Source organism: Mustela erminea, chromosome 9, assembly GCF_009829155.1.
Source record: "Mustela erminea isolate mMusErm1 chromosome 9, mMusErm1.Pri, whole genome shotgun sequence".
NCBI classification, from domain to species: domain Eukaryota; kingdom Metazoa; phylum Chordata; class Mammalia; order Carnivora; family Mustelidae; genus Mustela; species Mustela erminea.
Genome location: NC_045622.1, coordinates 42398429 through 42422376, shown reverse-complemented (window position 1 = coordinate 42422376; position 23948 = coordinate 42398429). Strand labels below are relative to the sequence as shown.

Below are 23948 nucleotides of genomic sequence, written 5' to 3'. Positions count from 1 at the left end.
TCTTGACACTGCAAGCACACAAGGAGAGAATGATGATGAAAGGGTCTGAATCGTCCTTTCTTTAAAATAACCAGCTAAGTGAGGCAGAATCACTAATTAGACCTGCTTACTCTATCTAAGTATTCTTCACAATACTACTACTCATTGACTGTTTTCTGCATGCCGCATGCAGTTATCTCATTAAAACATTACAGGGGCTCTGTTTAAGGTGGTTGGTTTTATTTTGTTCTTTTTTTTTTAAGGGAGAAAACTGAGGTATAGTGAGCTTACAATGAACAGGTGATGTATGGAAGCATGGGATCATATACTGCATACCTGAAACTAATATAACATTGTACGTATAACTACCTGGAATTAAAATAAAACTTAAAAACAATATAGATAGGGTTCATGATATTTTGAAAGATGTAGTAGAGAGTCCTGGCCTTGAGAATCAAGAGGTGCTATGGTTCTAGTCTTTCTTGTAGCCACTAAATAAATAGTTGTGCAGCTTTGAACAGTCCCCCAGCTGATCCCAAGACCAATGTTTTTAAAATAATATCTAGCTGTATAGGCTTTCCTGAGGATTAAGTAAAATAGCACAGTGATTTGTAAACTGTAGAACACTCTAAAAATGTTAGCTGTTTTATTTGTAATATGCATATAAATATATACATAGAGAAATAAATTTGATTTTAAGGTAATTTCAACCACACTTGGTAAAACTATTGTTGGACAATTACTAGCTTTGTAATGCAAACAAGAATTTGAAATATTGAAGAATTCTCTTTCTTAGCAAGGCAGGGCATAGAAAAGCGGTTGCATTTTTCTTTCTAAAAATATGCTCACTTCCATGCTTTTGTTTGCACTGGTGTGTAAATTTCAGGATTTTTTTTCAGGTTTTTTTTTTTTTAAACCAAAATAATATCATTTCCTTTTCCAAGTAATTCCAATATTACAGTTTTTTTTTTTTTTTAAATTCTGGTGACAGCTCTGTATGTCTGTTTCTGATCATTCAGAATTGATTTTTTTTCACTTGATATATATGTTCTGTTTCACATTGATTTTGAGTATAAGAGGTAGTGATAATTCTGTTACATAGTGATTCCCATTCTTTTTGAAGACTGTGGAAGTAGTGATGCTTCCTTTATGATTAACCATATATAACACATTTGAACCTTTGCCAGACCAAGTATACTTCCATCAACACTAAGTTAACAAATATGAACAATAGCATGAGATGTTGACATCTTTAATGAATTTGCTCAATGACACCCTTAAACCATATTAAGAAAATGTTGTCAATTGTATATTTAGTGAAAAATGATATATGGTTAGGAAAATAAAATTTGGGATTAAAAAGACTAAATAAACATCATGGGTTAACTAGTATTAAAAATATGATACTAGGGAGTCAAATTCTTCCATCATGTAAGTTATTCCCCATAGAACGGGGTAGAAAAGTATATATTAACATATCTCCCAAATCAGCCCTTCAGCATTGTGAAGTTATATGTTCAAGCTGTCTTGCTGTGAAAAGTCAAAACAAATAATGTCCTGGTGATAATTTACACAGGCTTATCTTTCCGCAGGAGGAAATGGAAATTACAAACAATCAATATTCTGAGTGAGTCGAAAAAGAATTTCACATACAGAGTGTAATTGCAAGATGACTGGGCAAGATGCAGACCGTCACTGAATATTAAGGGTAGGCAAACTTTTTCTGCAAGAGACCAGATAGTAAATACTTTTGGCTTTGTGCGCCAGATAGTCTCTATTGGAATTCAACTCTTTAACTATATTCATTATAACATGAAAGCAGGCATAGACAATACATAAAGAAATGAGCATGGTGTACTTCAATAAAACTTTATTTTTAAAAAGATTTATTTCTTTATTTGAGAGAGACACAGAGAGAGAACATGGGCACATGAGTTGAGGGAGAGACAAAGGGAGAGAGAATCTCAAGCAGACTCCCCACTGAGCATGGCGTCCAATGTGGGCTTGATGCCAGGACCCCTGAGATCAGACCTGAGCTGAAATCAAGAGTCAGACACTTAACCAACTGAGCCACTCAGGCGCCCCTCAACAAAACTTAATTATATAATCAGGCAGCAGACTGAATTTGGCACATGAATTGTGGTTCATTAACACTTGTTTTGTACCATAACAAAACATACAGAAATTTTTAGCTATTCTATAAGCTACTGTGCCATTTAGCAGATACTAATAAATATATATTTATCTTTATTTATCTTCTCTTTCTTCTTTCTGGTTTTATGCTTATCAAATCTTCAGAACCACCTCTTAAAGATCTTACAATCAATACTGAATAACTTCAGTTTCATTTGTAATCATCGATGAATGAACACCTCAAATGTTCCAAACAGGGTAAACCCGAGATTGACTGAAAAGAGTAAATCCAACTTCTCTAGGTGTATACACTGCCTGAAATGTTGTACTGTAATATTTCAATAAGTATTTGATAAGTAAATAATTGTGGTATCATTTTTCTTCCCCTAGGTATTATACCCAAATAACTAAACTTCTTTCTATTTTTATTATATCTTCATTCTTTCTTTTCTGACTTTTTATTTCCTGTAACTGTGGCCAGAACTTACTCAGTCTAAAAGTAACTTTTCAATGCCCTCAAACTACCAGGACTGCCCCTTACCTGATTCTTCTTGCTGCTCAGTTGCCCTTTTATCTTGTTTAAGATCCAAGTTCTATTTTCAGAAGGCTCCAGATGAAGGGCTAACTCCAATTTTCCTGTCTTTCCCTCAGTTCTTGTCTTCCTTGACCTCTCTCTTCCACTGATCACCACTTAACATGATAGTGTGCTCTCTCGTTCTGTCTCTCCCTGGCCTTGTTGTCTTTCACTCTACCTTTTCTTCTTGCTTTATGCTTTCAAAGCAGATCTTCAAGATCTATTCTTGGTCTACTTTTATTTTCTCTTTCAGGGTCAGTGACCGATTTACTTGAACAGCTCCAACTACAGCTCTAGTCAGTTAACTTCTAAATCTGTATCTTCAGCCTTCTCATTGTTGTAGGCCAGTGTTTTCTATCATTGGCTAGATATCTCAAGATCAACAGGCTGCTAAACTAGCCCATTATTCTTCTCTAAAACCATTCCCATTTTTCTGTGCTTGATAATGACACTTTCTAGTTACTAAGATTGAAATGGTGATTGATTGTCATAGACTTCCTTTTCTTCTCCAACACTATATCCAATTGGTAACCAGGGCTGACTGAGTATACCTGTCTATATAATATTTCTCTCAAATATCTCCCCTGCTCACTCTCCATTCTCACTGCTCCCTCCATAATCCAAGCTTCTTGTCACCATTATCACAGTGTCCTTACTTTCTCTATTCATGTTTCATAGCTACTCATACCTCCCACCAACTATAGTCCAGCTTATCCCAACATCTTTGTGAAGATTACTCTGACTCATAGTTAATAAAAATTAAGTTCAACCTGCTTAGTATGACATTCAAAACTCTCCACAAATATGGCTTCAATCTATCATTTTGACTTTCTCTTTAATAATGACTATTTAAAGCAATGTACCCTAGATTATTCTGTTATTCCAAAACAGTCTTCAATAGACTACTTCTATATTTTTCCTATTACTGTTCCTTCTACATATGTGATCATTTTCCCACATCTCTCCCTGAAATCATATCAGTTCTTCATGGTCAGTTCTTCATATTTTACTAAGAATAAACCTTTTCCTTTCTTTTATATGAGCTTATATACGTGTTTTTTTCCCTTTCTTAATGAAGTCATTGCATTTTATATTTGTGCCCATTTTTCCTCAGCTAGACTATAAATCTTCTGGCAGTGAATGTGTGTTACTTATTTTTGCCCCATTGATATAAACTATTACATTAGCAGGAGTTTGATAAACATTTGTTAAGTTAATTTGAAATTAATGTGGTTTCCAACTGTGAACTATTTATCCCCAGGAAACATGTCTTTAAAAGGCTTACATGAGTATGAAGGGTGTGGGGAAGCATGACTCAACAACTGGTTCAATCAGTCTGACTATTAAGATTATTGTGGGTCATACTATCAGAAGGAATTAATGAGAGAAAAGTAAACAAAACAAAACAAAAACAGCCCCCCAAACCCCACAAAACACAATTTCTGACATTATAATGTAAATGTAAGCTTGTAATGTAAAAAAGCAAATATCTAAATGTTTTAGAAATAGCCAGTAATGGGGCACCTGGGTGGCCCAGTTGGTTGAGTGTGCAACTCCTTGTTTCTGCTCAGGTCATGATCTCAGGTTGTGAGATTGAACCCTGTGTCAGGCTCCACGCTCAGTGCAGAGTCTTCTTGGGATTCTTTCCCTCTTCCTCTCCCTCTGCTCTTCCAACCTCCCTCCACAGCATGCACACACACCCACGCATTCTCTCTCAAATAAATAAATCTTTTTTTAAAAGAAATAACCAATGATAATGAACTTTTGAATTTATGACAAAAATTAAAAAAAAAGACTCTATTTTACCTTTATCTGGCCTTTCTCACATGGTTCACTGCACACAGATCTGATGATGTTGTTTTTCTTGGACCATACTTCATCATCATCCATTTTTAATTCTCCATTGTCCCAGCTTCCAACATTGATGTAATCAAAATAATCTTTTCCCATTTCCTTGAAATTCATTATTTCATACCTTAGGAACAAGAATATAATGATAATTTAGCTAATGATATAAGTTTTCAGTGATGAAAAAGCAATAGATTTCATTCCCCAAAAATGTATCTACTGTCATATTAGTGACACTGGAATTTTCCATGATACTAAGCTGAGAATAACAAAAAAGCCTGTTTGCTTCACTTTCTCTTAAGAGACCTTTTTTTTTTTCTTTTTACCATCAAGCTTATACCTGAAATAGAAGATAATCCCATGTGAGAAGGTGACTTGACCTCAGCAGGATGAAAGACAGTTTTGAAATAACTTCAAGAAGTTTAAACAAGTACTACTGTTAGGCTTCTAAAAAAGGTAGAAAGGTTTTTTTTTTTTTTTTTAATCTCCACTCAAATAAAATGACAAAATTTTCCTTTACTAACCAAGTAAGAAATTTGGTAAGCCTCTAATCTTGTCTTCAGCTTTAGGGAATGTGGATATAATCTGGATAGGGGATGATCTTACTTTTCCTTTTATCAATGGCTAAACTTATTATATAAAAGATACTTTCAGGAATGATGTTTACAGTAAGTCTGAAAGGAATTTATGAGGTTGGAAGATGACAGCAGAGTAGGAGGATCCTAGACTTGTCTTGCCCCTCAAGTACAATTAGATAATTATCAAATCATCTTAAATACCCTAGAAATAAATCTGAAGACTGGAAGAAGAAACTCCATAACTAAAGATAAAAGGTAGGAAGCATGGAGACTCAGTTTGGGAGAAAGAGGTTATGGCTGCTGTGGTGCGGAGGCAGCCACTGTTGCAGAGAAGGGTGAGAGACAGACTAACACACAGGGACTGCATGAGGAAAACAAATCCCCATACCAATTGACTTGGAGGGTAAGAAGGCCTGAATTTCATGAGTTCTTGCAAAGGGTGGGGCTTAAAGCCTAACATTCTAAAGGTCAGTGGGCTTGGGCCCAGGAGAACCTGGAAGATATTGGGGCTACTCTTGTAGAAGAGGCAGGTAAATAACTTGCAGACATGCAGCATGGAATCAGATAGCTGAAGAGTTCTTAGGGCACAGAGTGGTGAGATTATCTGCTCATTTTGGAGCATGTCCTAAAGAAGCACCATTCACAAGAATGAAGGAAATGGGAAGTGCCATTTCCCTGCACTGCCCTTCAGCATAAACACAGAGCTACCTGTGGTATCCAGCCCAACACGGACCACTCATTACCTAACTTTCTTAAGAAACTCTGACCCATGTTTCAGTCAGTCCTTCCCAGTCAGTCTTGCCTAAATCCCAGCATGACAGGCCACTTCCTCAAGAAGACTGGACAAAACCCCAGCTCATACCATATCTCCCAATGCAGGAGTTTTTTGATAATTTGATAATTGACTTTTTCTGCTTGATTATTTTGCTCAGCTTAATCTCTTCCAGTCCCATTCATGTTGATGTAAATTTGGGTATTCATCCTTTCTGATGGCTGAGTAATATTCCATTATATATATGGACCACATCTTTATTCATTCGTCTGTTGAAGGGTATCTTGGTTCTTTTCACAGTTTGGTGACTGTGGCCATTGCTGCTATGAACATTGGAATACAGATGGCCCTTCTTTTCACTACATCTGTATCTTTGGGGTAAATACCCAGTAGGGCAATTGCTGGGTCATAGGGTAACTCTATTTTTAATTTTTTTGAGGAATTTCCACACTGTTTTCCAAAGTGGCTACCAACTTGCATTTCCACCACCAGTGTAAGAGAGTTCCCCTTTCTTTACATTAAAGGGGAGTGTTTAAGTGGAAAACACAGCTAACAGTGAAAGTATAGTGGAAACACGAAAGCAGTAAAAATTAATATTCCCATAAAAATCAGTCAAGGAACTCACAAAATAAAACGATATAAAATATAATAACATATATCTATCTAAAAATGGATTCAATCTTAAATGGACCATTGACTTGATATAGACTATTATATGCAGAAAAGGATATATGCAAACCTAATGGTGACCATATGTCAAAAACCACTAATAAATATGCAAAGAATAAAAGGAAAGAAATCCAAATATATCTCTAAAGAAAATCAGCAAAACATAAAAGAAAGAAAAGAAAAAGGAAAATTTTCAGAAACAACCACAAAACAAATAAGAAAATAACAATAAGTCCATATCTGTCAATAACTACTTTAATGTAAATGGAGTAAATGCTCAAATCAAAAGACATAAGGTGACAGAATGGATAAAAAACAAGACCCATCTATATTCTGCCTACAAGGGATTCCTTTTAGAGCTAAAGACACCTGAAGATTGAAAGTGAGGGGATGGAGAAACATTTATTATGCAAATTGATGTCAAAGGAAAGCTGGAATAGCCAATACTTATCTCTGACAAAATAGACTTTAAAACACAGACTGAAAAAAGGACAAAGAAGGGGACATATAATAATCCAACATCCAACATAGGAGCACCCAAATACATAAAACAGTTAATAACAAATATAAAGGAACTAATCTATAATAATACAATAATAGTAGGGGACTTTAACACCACACTTGCATCAATGGACAGATCATCTAAACAGAAAATCAACAAGGAAACAATAGTTTTATATGACACACTGGAACAGATGGATTTAACAGATGTATTCAGAACCTTCCATCCTAAAACAGCAGAATACAAATTCTTTGTAAGTGCACCAGGAACATTCTCCAGAATAGATCACATATTAGCCCACAAAACAAACCTCAACAAATTCAAGAAAATCAGTCATACCAGGCATCTTTTCTGACCACAACACTATGAAACCAGAAGATAATTACAACAAAAAGCCTGGAAAGACTATAAATACATGGAGGTTAAATAACATGCTACTAGAAAATGAACGGTTCATTTTTAGGACATAAGAGAAAGGATAAAAAAAATATGAAAACAAATGAAAATGAAAACACAATAGTCTAAATCCTTTGGGATGCAGTAGAAGCAGTTCTAAGAGGGAATAGCCATATAGGCCTCCCTCAACAAGCCAGGAAAGCCTCAAATAAACATCCTTACACTGAAAGGAACTAGAAAAAGAACAAAAAAACCTAAAACCAGCAGAAGAAAGGAAATAATAAAGATTAGAGCATAAATAAATGATATGGAAACTAAAAAACAAAAAACAAAAAACAACCACAAAAAAGAAATCAACAACAACAACAACAAAGAACAAATCAATGAAAGCAGGACCTGGTTTTTTGAAAACAATCAGTAAAATTGATAAACCTCTACCCGAATTTATCAAGGAAAAAAAGAGAAAGGATTCAAATAAATAAATTCATAAGTGAGAGAGGAGAAATAAAAACCAACACATAAAAATGTAAATAATTTTAAGGGCATATTAAGAAAACTATATGCCAATAAAATGGACAACTTAGAAGAAATGGGTAAATTTCTAGAAACATATAAGCTACCAAAACTGAAGCAGGAAGAAATACAAAATTTGAACAGATCAATAACCAACAGAAAAAGTGAATCAGAAATCCCAAAAAGTCCCACAAAGAAAAGCAGGACCAGATGGCTTCATTGCAAATTCTACCAAACACTTCAAGAAGACTTAATACCTATTCTTCTCAAACTATTCTAAAAAAACAGAATTAGAAGGAAAACTCCCAAACTCATTCTATGAGGCTAGCATTACTCTAATACCAAAACCAGATAAAAAAACCACTAAAAAAGAGAAGTACAGGTCAATATCCCTGATGCACATAGATGTAAAAATTCTCAACAAAACACTAGAAAACCAGATTCAACAATATATTAAAAAAAATCATTCACCATGGTCAAATGGGATAATTCTGGATTGCAGAATTGGTTCAATAGTCCCAAATCAATCAATGTGATATATCACATCAGTAAGAGAAAGGATAAAAACCATATAATCATTTCAATAGATGCTGAAAAGGCTTTTGTCAAAGTACAACATCCATTTATGATAAAAACTCTCAGCAAAGTAGCTTTAGAGGGAACATACCTCAACATGATAAAGACCATATATGAAAAATCAATAGCTAACATCATCCTTAATGGGGAAAAACTGACAATTTTCCCCCTAAGATTAGGAACAAGACAAGGATATCCACACTTTAAAAAGAATTTTATTTGGGTTACCTTGATGGCTTAGTTAGTTGAGCATCTGACTCTTGGTTTCAGCTCAGGTCATGATCTGGCAGCAGGATAGAGGCCTGCAATCAGCTCTGAGTACAGGCAAGTCTCGTGGAGGTTCTCTCCCACCTCCATCTCCCTCACCTGACCCCTTCCTTCCACACACGCTAGCATGCTCTTTAAATAATAAATAAGTACATAAATAAATAAGATCTTTATCTAAAAATTAAAAAAAAAATTTTTCTAACCAATCTCTTACACCCAACATGGAACTCAAACTCATGGTCCCAAGATTAAGAGCCACATGTTTTACCAACTGAGCCAGCCAAGCACCCCACATGACTTTTGTTCAGCATAATACTGGAAGTCCTAGCTACAGCAATCAGACAACAATAAAACAACAACAACAACAACAACAAGGCATCCAAATCGGTGAGATGGAAGTAAAACTTTTACTATTTGCAAATGACATCATACTACATAAAGAAAACCCAGAACATTCCACCAAGAAACAGCTAGAACTGATAAGCAAATTCAGTAGAGTCATAGGATGCAAAATCAATGTACAGAAATCTGCTCCATGTCTATATGCCAATAAGGAAGCAGCAGAAAGAGAAATTAAGAAAAGAATCCCATTTACAATGGCACCAATATAATAAGATACCTAGGAATAAACCTAACAAAGAATTTAAAGACCTATACTCTGAAAAGTATAAAACACTGATGACAGAAATTGAAGAGGACACAAAGAAATGGAAAAACTTTCCATTTCCATGGAAAAATGGAAATGGAAAAACATTTCCAACTCATGGGTTGGAAGAAAAAATAAGTTTAAAATGTCTATACTACTGAAAGCAATGTTTACATTTAATGCAATCCCTATCAAAATACTAACAGCATTTTCCACATAGCTAGAACAAACGATGCTAAAATTTATATGAACCACAAAAGACCCAAAACAGCCAAAGCGACCTTGGAAAAGCCAAGCAAAGTTGGATGTATCAAAATTTTGGACTTTAAGTTATATGAAAAAGCTGTATTGACCAAGACAGTATGGTAGTAGCATAAAAATAGACACAGAGATCAACATAATAGAATAGAAAACCCAGAAATAAATCCACAACTATATAGTCAATTAATCTTCATAAAACCAGGAAAGAATATCCAATGGAGAAAAGACATTCTCTTCAGCAAGTAGTGCTGGGAAAACCGGACAGCAATATGCAAAAGAATGAAACAGAACCACTTTCTCTTACCATTCAAAAAAATAAACTCAAAGTGGATTAAAGACCTAAACATGAGACCCGAAACCATAAAAATCCTTGAAGAGGGGACAGGAAGTAATTTCTCTGACATCAGCCATAGCAACATTCTTCTACATACATCTCCTGAGGCAAGGGAAACAAAAGCAAAAGCAAACTGTTGGGACTTCATCAAAATGAAAATGTTCTGCACAGTGAAGGAAACAATCAACAGAACTAAAAGGCAACCTTTGGAATGGGAGAAGATATCTGCAAGTAACATATCTTATGAAGGACTGGCATCTAAAATATATAAAGAACTTATAAAAGTCAACACCCAGTAAACAAACACTCCAATGAAAAAGTGGCAAAAGACATGAAAAGACATTTCTCCAAAGAAGACATTTAGACAGCTAACAGACACACGGAAAGATGTTCATAATCACTTACCATCAGGGAAATGCAAATCAAAACTACAATGCAATATCACGTCACACCTGTCAGAGTGGCTAAAATCAACAACGCAAAAAACAACAGGTGTTGGCAAGGGTGTGGAGAAAGGGGAGCTCTTGTGCACTATTGGTGGGAATGTGAACTGCTGCAGCCACACTGGAAAACAGTATGGTGGCTCCTCGAAAGGTAAAAACAGAAGCGTCCTAAGATGCAGCAATCACACTACTGAGTATTTATCCAAAGGAAACAAAAAACAAAAAACACTAATTAAAAGGGCTACATGCACCCTTATGTCTGTAGCAGCATTATCTACAATAATGGATATTGCAAATATAGAAGCAGCCCAAATGTCTATTGATTATATTGATTGGTAAATGGATAAAGTTTAATGTTTAATGTGTGTTTAATTAAACATTAATGTTTAATGTGTGTGTGCATGTATGTATATATGTATATGTCATGTATATGTATATATACATACATATATATGACACATACACAATCAGTCAGTGAAAGACAAATACCACATGATTTCACTCAAATGTGGAATTTAAGAAATAAAACAACTAGCAAAGGGAGAAAAGGGAGAGAGGGAGATATAAATCAAGAAATAGTTATAGAGAACAAACTGATGGTTACCAGGGAGACATGGGTTGGGGGTGGGTGATTTAGGTGATGGGGATTAAGGAGTGCACCTGTTGTGATGAGCACTGGATGATGTATGGAATTTTTGTTACTATACTGTACACCTGAAACTAATATAACACTGTATGTTAATTAGCTGGAATAAAATAAAATAAAATAAAATAAGTCTGAAAATAGTTTCTAAAGCCCTCATGCAATGTAAAAATACTGGAAGATACTAATACCTTGTGAGTTCTCAGCCTTTATTAGCTATTGTTCTCATTTTGAGTATGGGGATAGAGATGTAAAGAGGAAAAATTAATGCTCTTATTTGTAAGATATTTCTTGTGTGCAAGAACATTTCCAGAGAAGCATTTTTGAGATAATTTCCAGGACAGTGGATCGGCAATACCATCACTATCAGCTCCTGTAGACATAAATATGGGTATGTCTTAGGTACACAATGTCTTTATGTGGAAATCTATGCTTTTACCTCCTAGGATTTATAGGATTGACAGACGGGCTTTGATAAATGCCCCCTCCGTCTTTCCATGCTCAGCATAGTTGGCTATCTGGAAATTGACACGGATGGAAAACTTTCTAGCTTTTGGGTTCCAGTGACCAGATTACCATATTCAGACCAATGCTCAGTAAGGAAATGTTAAGAAAAAATCCGACGTAGTCTTTTTGGATCTACACTATAAAATGATACCATTCTGTTTTTACTCCCAATCACAATATTTTACAGTAGTGTCTTTTTCAGAACATTAATTCATTCTTAAATTGTGTTAGCTCTTCAGTAGCTTAAGGATCATCCTAAAATGTTTTATTTGCAGTAAGTAACAATTTTGAGTAGATATCTCAAGTTCACTTCTAAACCCAAAATACAGTCTACAGGATACATAACTGAGTCCTAAACCTTCCCACGTTATCCCACTTTCCAATGGCTACTATGCATACAATGAGTTGAGATAATAAAAAATAGAACACTAAGGCTAAAAAAGAAACTTATATATATGTCACTGACTACTTCAAATATATGGGCTCCTGAGACTTTCAAAAGTACTCTGTGTGAGCCAATAAAGACTCTGTGAGCAAATAAAAGCTTTGAACATTCTAGGCTGGGAAAAAGAAAGAATTATTGGTGTCAGCAAGCTTCTTTCTTTGCTGCTGCTGATTTGAAGGGTTGTGCGAGTTTTACTGCTCACGCCAAAGAAGCCCTCATGCCACTCCTACCTATCTTTAACTCTCGCAAGGCCTATTCATACTCTGAATTTTACAGATAATGGAACCGAAGCTTGGTGAGGTCATTGAATGGTACCATATTGTGGAGTGTGCAAGTGACAGAGCGAAGAGAAACTCAGCCTTTAGACTTCAAGTCCAATGTCTTCTCCATTAGACTGCTCTATATCTATCTGACAAAGTGAGGAATCAACTTTCATTGCTCCTTGATTGCAGAACTCTGTTTTATGTAGGAGAAATGGTAAAATGTGGAGAGATCTAATTTTTGCAAAATAAATATGAAAACTGTATAGAGTGGAAAATGTTATATTTGACAGGAAGGGATTTCAAGAAAAGTTAAACCTTAATTTTGGTTCAAACCTGTCAACCTGTTTTAACTGTGTAAGAGGTAATGAATCCTCCTCAGGGAATTAGCCTTTAGATCTCGGGTAATTATCTCTTGTCTACAAGAGAAATACAGAGATGGTATCACTAGTCGTTCTGTCAGTGAAATTATAACACTGCTGTAAAAATCTCTGGTCGCCCTACATTAGAAAAAGAAACAGGTAAAAACAATTCCCCATTAAAATATTTCTCCCTTGTCAATTGGTATGAATTCATTCAATTTTCAGAGATGGGATATAGATTTTATTCTCCATCATAAGTGAGAGAAACTGAGTGTTGAAAAATACTCTTAGATTTTAAGTAAAAATTAAAACACATAATGGCTCCCTGTAGTTGTATCCCATTATTTTTTCTCACTGTCTTGCTCTCTTGCTCTCTCTCACTGAGCCTCCTTATTTTCTGCATGTTTCTGCTCTTGAAACTTCCTTCTCAACACTGTGAGATATGTGTGACCTGTCTTCTGTAATATCTCTGCTTTCTTTCTCCTTTCTCTTTGCCTCTCCTTCTATCTCTCCCTTAACTGGCCCCAGTTCATAGTCAAAATATACTGAAAAATTTTTTTTTAAAGATTTATTTATTTATTTGACAGAGAGAGATTACAAGCAGGCAGAGAGGCAGGCAGAGAGAGAGAGGAGGAAGCAGGCTCCCTGCTGAGCAGAGAGCCCGATGCGGGACTCGATCCCAGGACCCTGAGATCATGACCTGAGCGGAAGGCAGTGGCCTAACCCATTGAGCCACCCAGGCGCCCTATACTGAAATTTTTAAAAAATGAATTTTATATAGCATTCAAAACCAAAATAAAATAGATAAAATCTGTTTTAACCCAAAAGAAAAAAAAAAAGGTCCTATTAAAGCACTAAATGGAAACTAGAGGCAGGCAGGTTTCAGTTTAGCAGAACTAAAGAACTTTCTAAGTGGTTAAACTCTCTGAAAATTAGAATAGGCTTCCTTCCTTAGAAGATAGTGAATTTTTGTTTTGTTTTGTTTTATTTTTATCCCAGGGGGCTGAAGCAAGATTGTCAGGGGAATGACAACCTCATGAGGGGGAAGGGGCTATGCAGAAATTTAGATTTATATAGCTCTTAAAATCCTCTCTGTCTATAATTCTAATGCTTAGGGGTGTGTGTGTGTGTGTGTGTGTGTGTGTGTGTGTGTGTGTGTTTTAAATTTTGATTCTTAAATGTGTGATAAATTGTCTGTTGGTCAAGAAAATAGACACTTCAAACACCAGTCCACGCAACAAAACAATTATAAAGATCTGTGTCTTTGGGGTTGGATTATTGGAGATTAAAGAGAAAGAACAAAGTGGCTTTGACCAAGTCCTTTAATGGTAACTAATAATGAAATCCTTTTCCAGGATACACATAGAACCATTTCATGTGTAACATAAAGAAAATGGTAAAAAAAAAAAAAATTAAGTTACATCCTCCTTATTTGAATTTAATGATTGTGCCTGGGAATTGCTACTGTCCTTGTTCTGTTATTAATTGACTACATGAGAGTGGGTGCAATTCTTCCTTTCTCTGAGACTCCAGTTTTGTCCCAAGGAAAGTTAAGAAATTAAAAAAAAAAAAAGTAATCTCTGTGATCCTTCTGTTGGAAGAACCACACATTAAGAACCTTCATGCAAACCAGCTCAGTATCTTCAAATTTCTGGAGTTCTAGCCTTACATTCTACTTGTCACATCTGCTCTGTCCACCCATTCCTCTTTTCTTGCCTCTTGGATTAACCAATTCTTCAAAAGTATTCTATTGGCTTTTTATTTATTTCTCTTGTTAAGGGATTAAACATACATTCTTTATCTTCTTCTACTTCAAGTTAATGTTTTGTCACTTAATGTAAATGATACAAAACTTGCCATTGTAGAGTTTTAGGCTCCCTTTCTTTATGCCGTTTTGCCAAATAGTTTACATGCCCATGTTTATTAATCCCACAATATAAAATTAAAATTCTTGCTTTAAATTGTTAGTTGTACTTAGTCTGATGTTGCCCTGCCCAGTTATGGTCAGTCCTAGGCAGTGGACTCTCTCTAAGAGGGTCAGAAATCTTTTGCTATGAAGGGACAGTCAATATTTTGAGGCTTTGTGAGATGGTCTCGTTTGAAACTCCTCAACACTTCCCCTGTAATGTGAAAGCAGCCAGAGACAGGCTCTAAATAAGTGGGTGTGACTGTGCTCCAATAAAACCTGATTTATGAAAACAGATAGCAGACTCCATTTGGCCTGCAGACCACAGTTGGCTGACCTGTGGTCTATACCATTGGTGGTAAATAGTCAAGGTCCATATTTCTTATCTGTAATTCTGAAATACTTAGAGCTCTGAAGATTATATTTTTATGCCTCACTTGGCAGCAAAGCATGACCCAATCTGAACTTCTCTGGTGGGAGAACTTGACCCGCTCTGTAATGAGGCTCTGCATTGCCTATTTATCATACTTGGGGTGACTATTGGTATGTTTTACTACAGAGATATTAATAAGTTGATTAAAGAGTGCTGTTCCACAGCATGCTGGTGGCATTAAAGGACTGTGTTTCCTTTTCTAAATGGAAAAATGCTCAATTCTGAAACACACCTGACCCCAAGGGTTTCCCTAAAGAATGTGGACTGATGGTGGTCGGATTCCATGTGAGGTTTAAGGACAGTGGTAAAAAGGAACTCTGTCTAACAGTCTGTGAGAGCAAGTTTCTCCTCTGTTTAAGACCTTCCTCCTGTGCCTCTGGCATTTTAGGGGACTCCCTAGTCACCCCAGGAGTCTCTGGTTCATTGCCCGGTTTGGAATGTCTTTGGCCCAACAGAATGGTAAATTTTACTCCACAGAAATAACAATAGAATGTCTACCAATATATTTCTCAAAAGACAGTGGCATTTTAGTTTTGGTCTGGTCGATTAATTGGCATGCTGGTATATAAGATTAGGAGTGAAGTCCCAGAGACTGAATTAGAAGCTTGGGTTGTCATGTACCAGATTGTATCTTTGAGGAAGTCACTTAATCTTTGTAAGCCTCAGTTTGTGAGGCTTCCGCTGGAAAAGAGAATGGTAACATTACCTCATAGGATTAAAAGGTAGAGGACTTAGCTAAGTGTTTGGCTCAGAACACATGTTCAATAAATATTAGTTTAGTTATTTTGTAAATAGAACTGGATTAATTGTAAGAATAAAAAGCTGCAAACCACCTTCCGGAGTCTGGTTCATGTCCTCAGAGGCCAATTAAGATTATTTATTAATGGGTTACTGTAACACCCAGCCTTTGAAATATGTGTAAATTCTCTGAACAATTGTGAATTCTTAGAAATTGTTTGCAAAATTTTATGCCTATTGTCCTTTAGAGAATATCTATAAATTTCATCTAAGTCTTACAGAGCTTCATGTTCCAAAAAAGGTTAAGAACTAAAGTCTTAAGTGCACCCCATTACAGCATATTTGGAGGATTATGAGTGAGACAGTGATGTTCTGTCTGATCCATTAAGGTTTCCCATTGGAATAGAGGTGAGACATTTCTTCCCTATCTGGTTTTATGGAACTGGCTTGGGTGCATGACATGAAAACTCTTTGAATATTTGGAGCTGTAGTCATCAAAGTTTATGATCAAGTCCCAAGCTGATGTCAGTTCCTTAGGTATGCTCACAGGAGTAATAAATCCATGTGTACATATAAGGGACTAGGCCTTGACTTGAGCCTACAGACTGAGCTCTTTGGTTGACCTGCCCTATGAAGCTTTATGACAAATGTGAAATTTTCTGTGGCTCTGATGAAATGCTTGTATTCCCTGTTCCCCATGGGTATACTAAACAGCCAAAAAGAAGAAAACTATATATGAAAAGTCAGCTAATCTTGGCAGAGAACCTGCTTGGAGCAATATTCTTCAAGTCTCTAGAAGAGAGAAAATATATAGATTTCCTCTTGGCTGCATGACTTGGAACTTGCTGTCACTTAGCAGTTCAGCTTGTGACATGGTAACAGCTGCCCCAGGGACCAGCTCCAGCTCACCTCAGTAGTACGGAAACCAGCTAGAACCACGCGGGTGGGCACGTGGGGTGTGAGTCATGGAGGGAGTTGCGAAACCTTCTCTTGGCAGGGTCTGCTGCAAACAGAGTGTAAAGACACCCTCTCCAAGCATACATGTCAAGCATAAACTGTTGCTGGAAGAATACTTGTGATTTTTATAGTGGGAGACCACAGGACCCTGATTGTGCCGACGTAAGGCAGCGTGAAGAGCCAGCCCTGCTACAGCTCAGAATATCATTTCAGCGACAATATCTGTCATGGATTAAAAGTCTCATGTGTAGAGTCACTTAAAAATTTAGAATATGAGATAGATGTGAATTCTGGTAAGTTCTAGTTACCTAATGACTTCCCTGGAGGCTGATCTGTAATAATGAGTAAGTTCATATTTCTCAGGCTCCTCTATAAATAACGAAAGGTGAATTTCAGAGTAAAAGGCAATTTAGTCCTCGAGAAAGGAGAAAGTCCTCTAGCTAAAAGATAATAAAATAAAATGACTTATAACTTACTATAGGTGCAGCAAACAACATAATAGCACCTCAGCCAGGTTTCTGAATTACCAGAAATGGAATTTTTCTGTTTCAGAATAGATCTATGGCCCATGAAGAGATCAGAGTACAGGGAATAACATGGAAAACATGTACAGAGAAACCACAGAGCTGATTTTTGAATTTCTACCATAACGTGAGGTTCCTGTCTCTAAGGGTGGGTCTCTGAAATAGGATGATTCCAAGAGCCTGTTTCGGAAGTCAGCATCAATATGTATACCTGACCACAGAAAATGGGTCTCCCCTTCTCAATCTTTAATCCTTTTGTGATGTTGGAGTTGGCCAAAGATGACCAGTAAGACTAGATAACCACAGAGGAGAGAAACAGGCATGTCAGGATCAACGGATGACTGTTCACATGCTATTGTCTAAAGGAAAATAGTAACAGTACCTTCCTGGAGAGTCTCCATTCTCATCAAAGAGGATCATATCTCCAGAAACCCCAGTAAAATTGGTTTTCATCAGGGAATCCAAAAGTTTCCGTCCATCGATTGGCTTCATTGCATCACAGAGGCCCGCATAGCCTGGACAGAGGGACATCTGCATGTTGTGGAGTCCATAGGCCATGGAATAGATAGCATTGATCACAAATCCCATTTTGGAATCCTGAACGTGATGTGTTCTTAGAGTCAGAGAACCTGTTAAGAAACAAATTATGAAAAAACAAAAACAAAAAACATAAAAAAAAGAAACAAATTATGGATTAACTATGAGATTTAATTCTACTCTAGCTCTCTCCATGGATTCTGAATAATTGGAGAATTCACAGGAATAATTTATCACAGTTAGAACCAGACTAAATGCAAAGATACAGGTGCCAGCATAGTGTGCTTACTAATTGTCTTCTATTTCCAGGTTTCTCTCCCCCGAAAACCTTGAAAAATGACCTGAATTCCCAACAGTAACAAGGTTTACTTCCTCTATTACCAATCTTTGGAGATAGATGCAGATGAACACTGTATTTCTGTGCCAGAAAATTTATCCTAAGGACAGATTAATCTCCTTAGTACTCAACAATGATAACATATTTCTTTGGTTTAGAAATCCACAACAAATCTCCAGTTCCCAAATTATTAAGTTCTAGCTTAGCAAACGTGATTTTCTACCACCTTGCCTCAACTTACCTGTTTGGATTTATCATGCACCACTTCCAACCTCAAAGCATATGCTCTCCATAAACTAGCCTATTTGGAAATTCTAAAATATAATCTAACATTTATGCTCCATTAATTAATTAATTATTGGAGGGTGACCTTAAGGAAAAGCTATGTGGTTGATGATCTAGGAACAAAAAGATGAAGCGGGTATGAATTCTGCACTTAAGAAGAAAGTTGTTGAATAACAGAGATAAATTATTTAACTCCAGGGAAGGTCAAAGGTGATGAATCTGTAACACATGTGGAGGTAAAATCTATGGAGGCCCAAAGAGGGAGAGACCCCTTTCAATGGAGGGCTCTTGGGAAAGTTTCATTAAAGAACTACCATTTGGTCTGGCTTACTGAGTCACTAAGAATGGAATGAGTGCCTATGACTTCTGACTGCTCAGAATGTGCTGGAGTGAGGGACATAATGTTGACCAAGATAAATCTAATTCTTGCCCTAGAGCCTAGATGGTACAGGAGCATCTAAGTGGGCCATTGCAGTGTGGTTTGATAAGTGCAGAGGAGGACTGAGTCAGGGGAGAACCAGAGCTCACTAGACCCAGAAGCTCACTGACGCTAGCTATTATGGCTGAGTATCAGTTGAGTGAAGAGTGGAGGGAAGAGTTTGCTTGAAGGCTCATAGATGAGATAGAGCATACTGTGTTTGGGAAACTTTTGGAAGGATGGCATGACCAGAACATGACATGGGAGATGCAAGAATGAGGAGAGCTAAAGGAGCAGAGGAGGGAAGGACTACTTAAACTACATTAAAATTGCTGCATTTTGTCATCAGATCCTTGGGATCCTTTGAAGTTTTAACTAGCAAGGGGCGTGATCAGATTTCTATTTCAGGAAGACCAGTCTGACTATGGTGTGGAGAAAGATTGAAAGGGCTGTGGGAGTGGAGCCAGAAAGACCCATAAAGAGGAGAGCCATGGTCTGCATGATAGCTGAAGGTGGCCTGGCCTAGGGGAAGGCCATGGTTATGAGCACTAGGGTCTAGGAGGCAGAATCTACTGCAAGACCTGGTGAGCAAAGAATGGGAAAGATTGAGACATGTAAAAACATGGTAAAAAGGTGAAAGGAACACCTGAGATAAGCACAGACCTTGTCATTTGGGGAAAAGTTTTTGTGAGCGAGAGAAAAAAGGAATTTTCCAAAGTAGCATGGTTCTTCATAACTTTTCAAACTGTAGAAGCATATTATGCCCTTCTTCTTTGCTGGCCCAAATGCTGATATTTTATTTCCCTGAGCAGAGAAACAGGTTAAACAGCATGGCTCATCCTGATACAAGTTTTAGATGGGGAATCCTGTTTCCATAAAAGAACTAGACATTGGACCCAGGCTACTTCCCACTATTCTTAAAATTCCCTTCTCTACACAGACAGTTTTCAAACTTCCACATTTCCCCTCCTGCCAATGGAAGAAACTCTGTACTCTAGGTACTAAGTCAAATAGTTCAGGGCCACTTTTTGCTCCTCTTTCCTTCATACCTTCTCAACTTTTATTTGATCTATCTTTCAAATTTATGTAGAATTAAAGTACTTCATACCAATCTACTTCTATCAGATTTAAGAAACATCATCTCCTGTCTGGATTACAGGGAACAGTCTTTGACTGGTCTCTTTTTTACTTTTGCCTATCCTCCCCTACTCTAGTCACTTTTCAACACAACAGCCAGAACTCTTTCCTTAAAATGTAGATCAGATCATGACACTCTCCTGATCAAACTTTCCAGTGGCTTATTTATTACTGAAAGTAAAAGCGACAGTCCTTGCAATGACTTTCAAAGACATACAGGAACTTGACTCATGGTGCTCTATCCCTCATCCATCTGATTGCATTTCCTAACACTCTACATTTAAATGAATCCTCTCTAGCCACACTAACCTCCTTCCCAATCCTCAACTGTTCAGGGATGCCCTGCCTCTGGGTCCTGTACTTGCTGTTCCTTCTACCCAGAATGCTCTGCCACAGAGATCTGCAGAAGCTGTTTCCTCCTCAATGCAGGTATTTGCTCAAATATCATCCTCTCTGTGACACCTTCTGGGGACATCATGTCTAAATCTCATCTTCACCTGGTCCTCTCCACACACACATACTCCCTACCTCCTTTCCCAGCAATATTTTCCTCCTTACCACCATTAAAATCTTACATGCTTGTCTTTTTATTGTCTGTCTGTGTCTGTCTCATCTACCCACTGAAACATAAACTCCGTTGAGGCCAGAGATTTTATTCCCACTTTTGTTCATAACTCAGAGCCTAGACCAGTGTCTCGCACATAGTGGGTCCCCAATAAATATCTGTTCAATGAATAAAAGAACTGTCCCTTCTAACTAGATTATCCCTTCTATTTTCTCTTCCTTCTTGACCCTGTAACACTTATTCTATCCATTTTCAAAGGTTCCAAGAACATTTCCTTCATGAGGAACACCATGATTGCAGGTACCACAATTAATCTTGCCTTTCCAAACCCCCTGTCATTTTCTCTATATCTCTCTCAGTCACCCTGCCCACCATACTATAGAAATGTGGGCATACTTAGGGGAGGGAGAATTTGAAAAATCCATTCCCCAAGTCAGTCCATCCCCTACCTTCCTCTAACTCCCCAAATGGATATGTGTTACTCACACATCACTTCAGCCTCCCAACCCACTATCAGGGGTCAGGAAAGGTTGCTTCTCCAGCTACTGGATAGGTGGTGGTTTGACTCTCATTACCTTACTTTTTTCTCTTATGAGCAGGAAGGGAGATGTAGCCATAAATTCTTGCTTTATGTCTTCCTAGCTCTGTGAATTGCACAAATTACTTAAATTCTCTAATATTCTGTGGGTCAGGAAAGGTTGCTTCTCCAGCTACTGGATAGGTGGTGGTTTGACTCTCATTACCTTACTTTTTTCTCTTATGAGCAGGAAGGGAGATGTAGCCATAAATTCTTGCTTTATGTCTTCCTAGCTCTGTGAATTGCACAAATTACTTAAATTCTCTAATATTCTGTTTAATCACCTGTTAAATGGTGATAACTCATAAATACCTCACACAGCACCAGGCACAAGGTAGATGCTTCAAAAATAGTCACTGTACCAAAATGTAAATCATAACGACCTTTAGCCACTGTGTTGTGTGGTCAAGACTTTGGAGAATGAAAGCAAGCCGAAGGTCTCGCCTGATAGGATGTGCAGTAGAGCTCTTAGGCAGTCCTCTTTCAGGTTCCATCCTGATTTTTCTTTATGCCTTGTCTGTGATAGACAACAACTATCACAAAGGCAACATTTGAGCTTTATTCATTTGTAAATCAAATCCTGGTGCTTAGGGCATGGTTACTGCACTGTTTGTTGAATTGAATGGAGCAAGAATGAAAATTTGCATTTTTGTTTGGCACTTCTCAAAATAAATTTTGCATATATCAGTGACGTGCATTGATACTGTATTCATACTCAGAGATAAAGATGCTGAGGTATACACAGTTTCAGTACATTTTTCAAGGTTATGCAAATAACATCAGAAGTAGACAAGAATTTCTAACACCAAGACTGGTGCCCTTTTTGCTATACTATATCACTTTCGCTAGAAGTAATCTCTGTACAATATTACTGTAATTTTCTAATTAAGAGATAAAGTGAGGGAAAACAAGCCCAAAACAAGATTGGATCTTTCCTGGAAAGTGCGATGTTTCTGTTCCCTCGAGTAATGCCCACTAGTGTTGCCTAAACGCTGGGCCCAGGGATATATAAAGGGGCTGACCAAAAGGAAGGGCTCAAAACAAAAGGGCACAATGGTTGTGCCCAGCCTGTTGAGTCATTTGTTGTTACTGGGCATCTGGAAAGAACTGGCTTATTTGGGCAGCTTTTGATTCTTGCTGAAGTCCCTGGTAACTGTTTTCCCTTGTCATTTGAAATGCCAAAAGACAGCAAATTCAAAAACAAACACACAAAGCCTGCCAGAAGACAACTAATGTAAATTTAACCTTTGTAATTTCTCCTTAAGTCATTTTGATGCATGAATTTTTAAAGAAAAACATCTTAATCTGTTTTAGCATTCTGGATGCAACAGGGGGTCAATTAATAGAAATTCAAGTTTAAATTCCACCTACACCACTTCACCTGGGTACCAGCCTTTTTCCTCCATTAGAAGCAGCAGCTCAAGGCTCAGTTATCACCTTTCGGTACCTGAGAGAGCTCCGGTGCAATGTGTGACAACAAAATAAATACTTTGAAAATGTTTTAATTTCATAAAACTCAATGAGCTTTAGGATTCTTTTCATGATAGATGAAGAAATTAAGGAAATCAAAATGCTTGTTAACAGCTGGCAAGCCTAACTTCTTTGTGCAGGGGGTGTGGTGGTAGCTGTATTTGAAAGCAATTAATGCAATAGACTCAGTATTTGTATGTGTAGGGGGGGATACTTGGTTAATTATGAATTCTTTTGCCTCTCATCTCTTCAGGCTTTGAGCTCTGTCTGTATATACCTGCTCACTACACACACACATCTGAAGGAGGTGAACCTGCAAGATATCTTACTTTGTGTTAGAGATGCATATGCCAACTACTAGGAACAGCAGAGCATAGAGGATTTAGAGTACAGATTCTGAAACAAGGCAGCAGGCTAGGATCAGAGCTCTGCCCACTACTTACTAGCTGTGTGACTTTGGCTTAGGTCATGAACCTCTCTGTGCCCGGAAAAAAAAAGTGTTTTTGTTTTTTTAAAAAATATTTTATTTATTTATTTGACAGAGACAGTGAGAGAGGGAACACAAGCAGGGGGAGTGGGAGAGGGAGAAGCAGGCTTCCTACTGAGCAGGGGGCCTGTTGCAGGGCTCAATCCCTGGACCCTGGGATCATGACCTGAGTCGAAGGTAGATGTTTAATGACTGAGTCACCTAGGTGCCCCCAAAAAATGGGTTTAATAATCCTATCTAATTAAAAGATTTACAAAAGTATTAAATGAGTTCGTATTTAGAAAGCACTTGATAAAATGACTTATGTTGCTTGGTCCCTGATCCAAGTTCTGTTACAAATGATCAGGTTTGTTTTTTCACATTCAAAATATAAAGATCTGGAAGAAGAGGAGGGGAGAGGCATTTGCTGGAGCAAGTATGTCTAGTGTGTTTTTGAAGAATAAAAGAAAGGCCAAAACAGTTAGTAAGGGGAAGACAAGCAGGATAGGCACTAAGGGAGCTAGATAGGATCTGTATGATATAGGACTTTGGGGTGTTTCTATCAGAAAAATATCATGATCTTTTCATCTTAAAAATTTTATTTTAAGGGGGCGCCTGGGTGGCTCAGTGGGTTAAGCCTCTGCTTTCGGCTTGGATCATGATCTCTAAGTTCTGAGATGGAGGCCCGCATCGGGTTCTCTGCTCAGTAGGGAGCCTGCTTCCCCCTCTCTCTCTGCCTGCCTCTCTGCCTACTTGTGATCTCTCTCTGTCAAATAAATAAATAAATAAAATCTCTAAATTTTTTTTTTACTTTGAAGATGGAAGATGGAATAAGAGTGGGAAAACCTAAGGAGTATGGAAACAGCATCTAAGAGAAATGGTGCCTTAGT

General features: G+C 37.3%; 1 protein-coding gene across 2 annotated transcripts in view; it reads right to left on the bottom strand.

Annotated features, from left to right (window-relative positions):
- GRM5 (glutamate metabotropic receptor 5) overlaps nt 1-23948 on the bottom strand; it is a 563943-nt gene that overhangs the window by 81045 nt on the left and 458950 nt on the right. For both annotated transcript variants that reach the window (XM_032358929.1, XM_032358930.1), the window contains 2 exons: nt 17649-17895; nt 4493-4661 (listed from right to left, as the gene is read on the bottom strand). In XM_032358929.1, coding sequence (XP_032214820.1) covers nt 4493-4661; nt 17649-17895 — 416 coding nt within the window. The remainder of the gene's footprint in view (nt 1-4492; nt 4662-17648; nt 17896-23948) is intronic.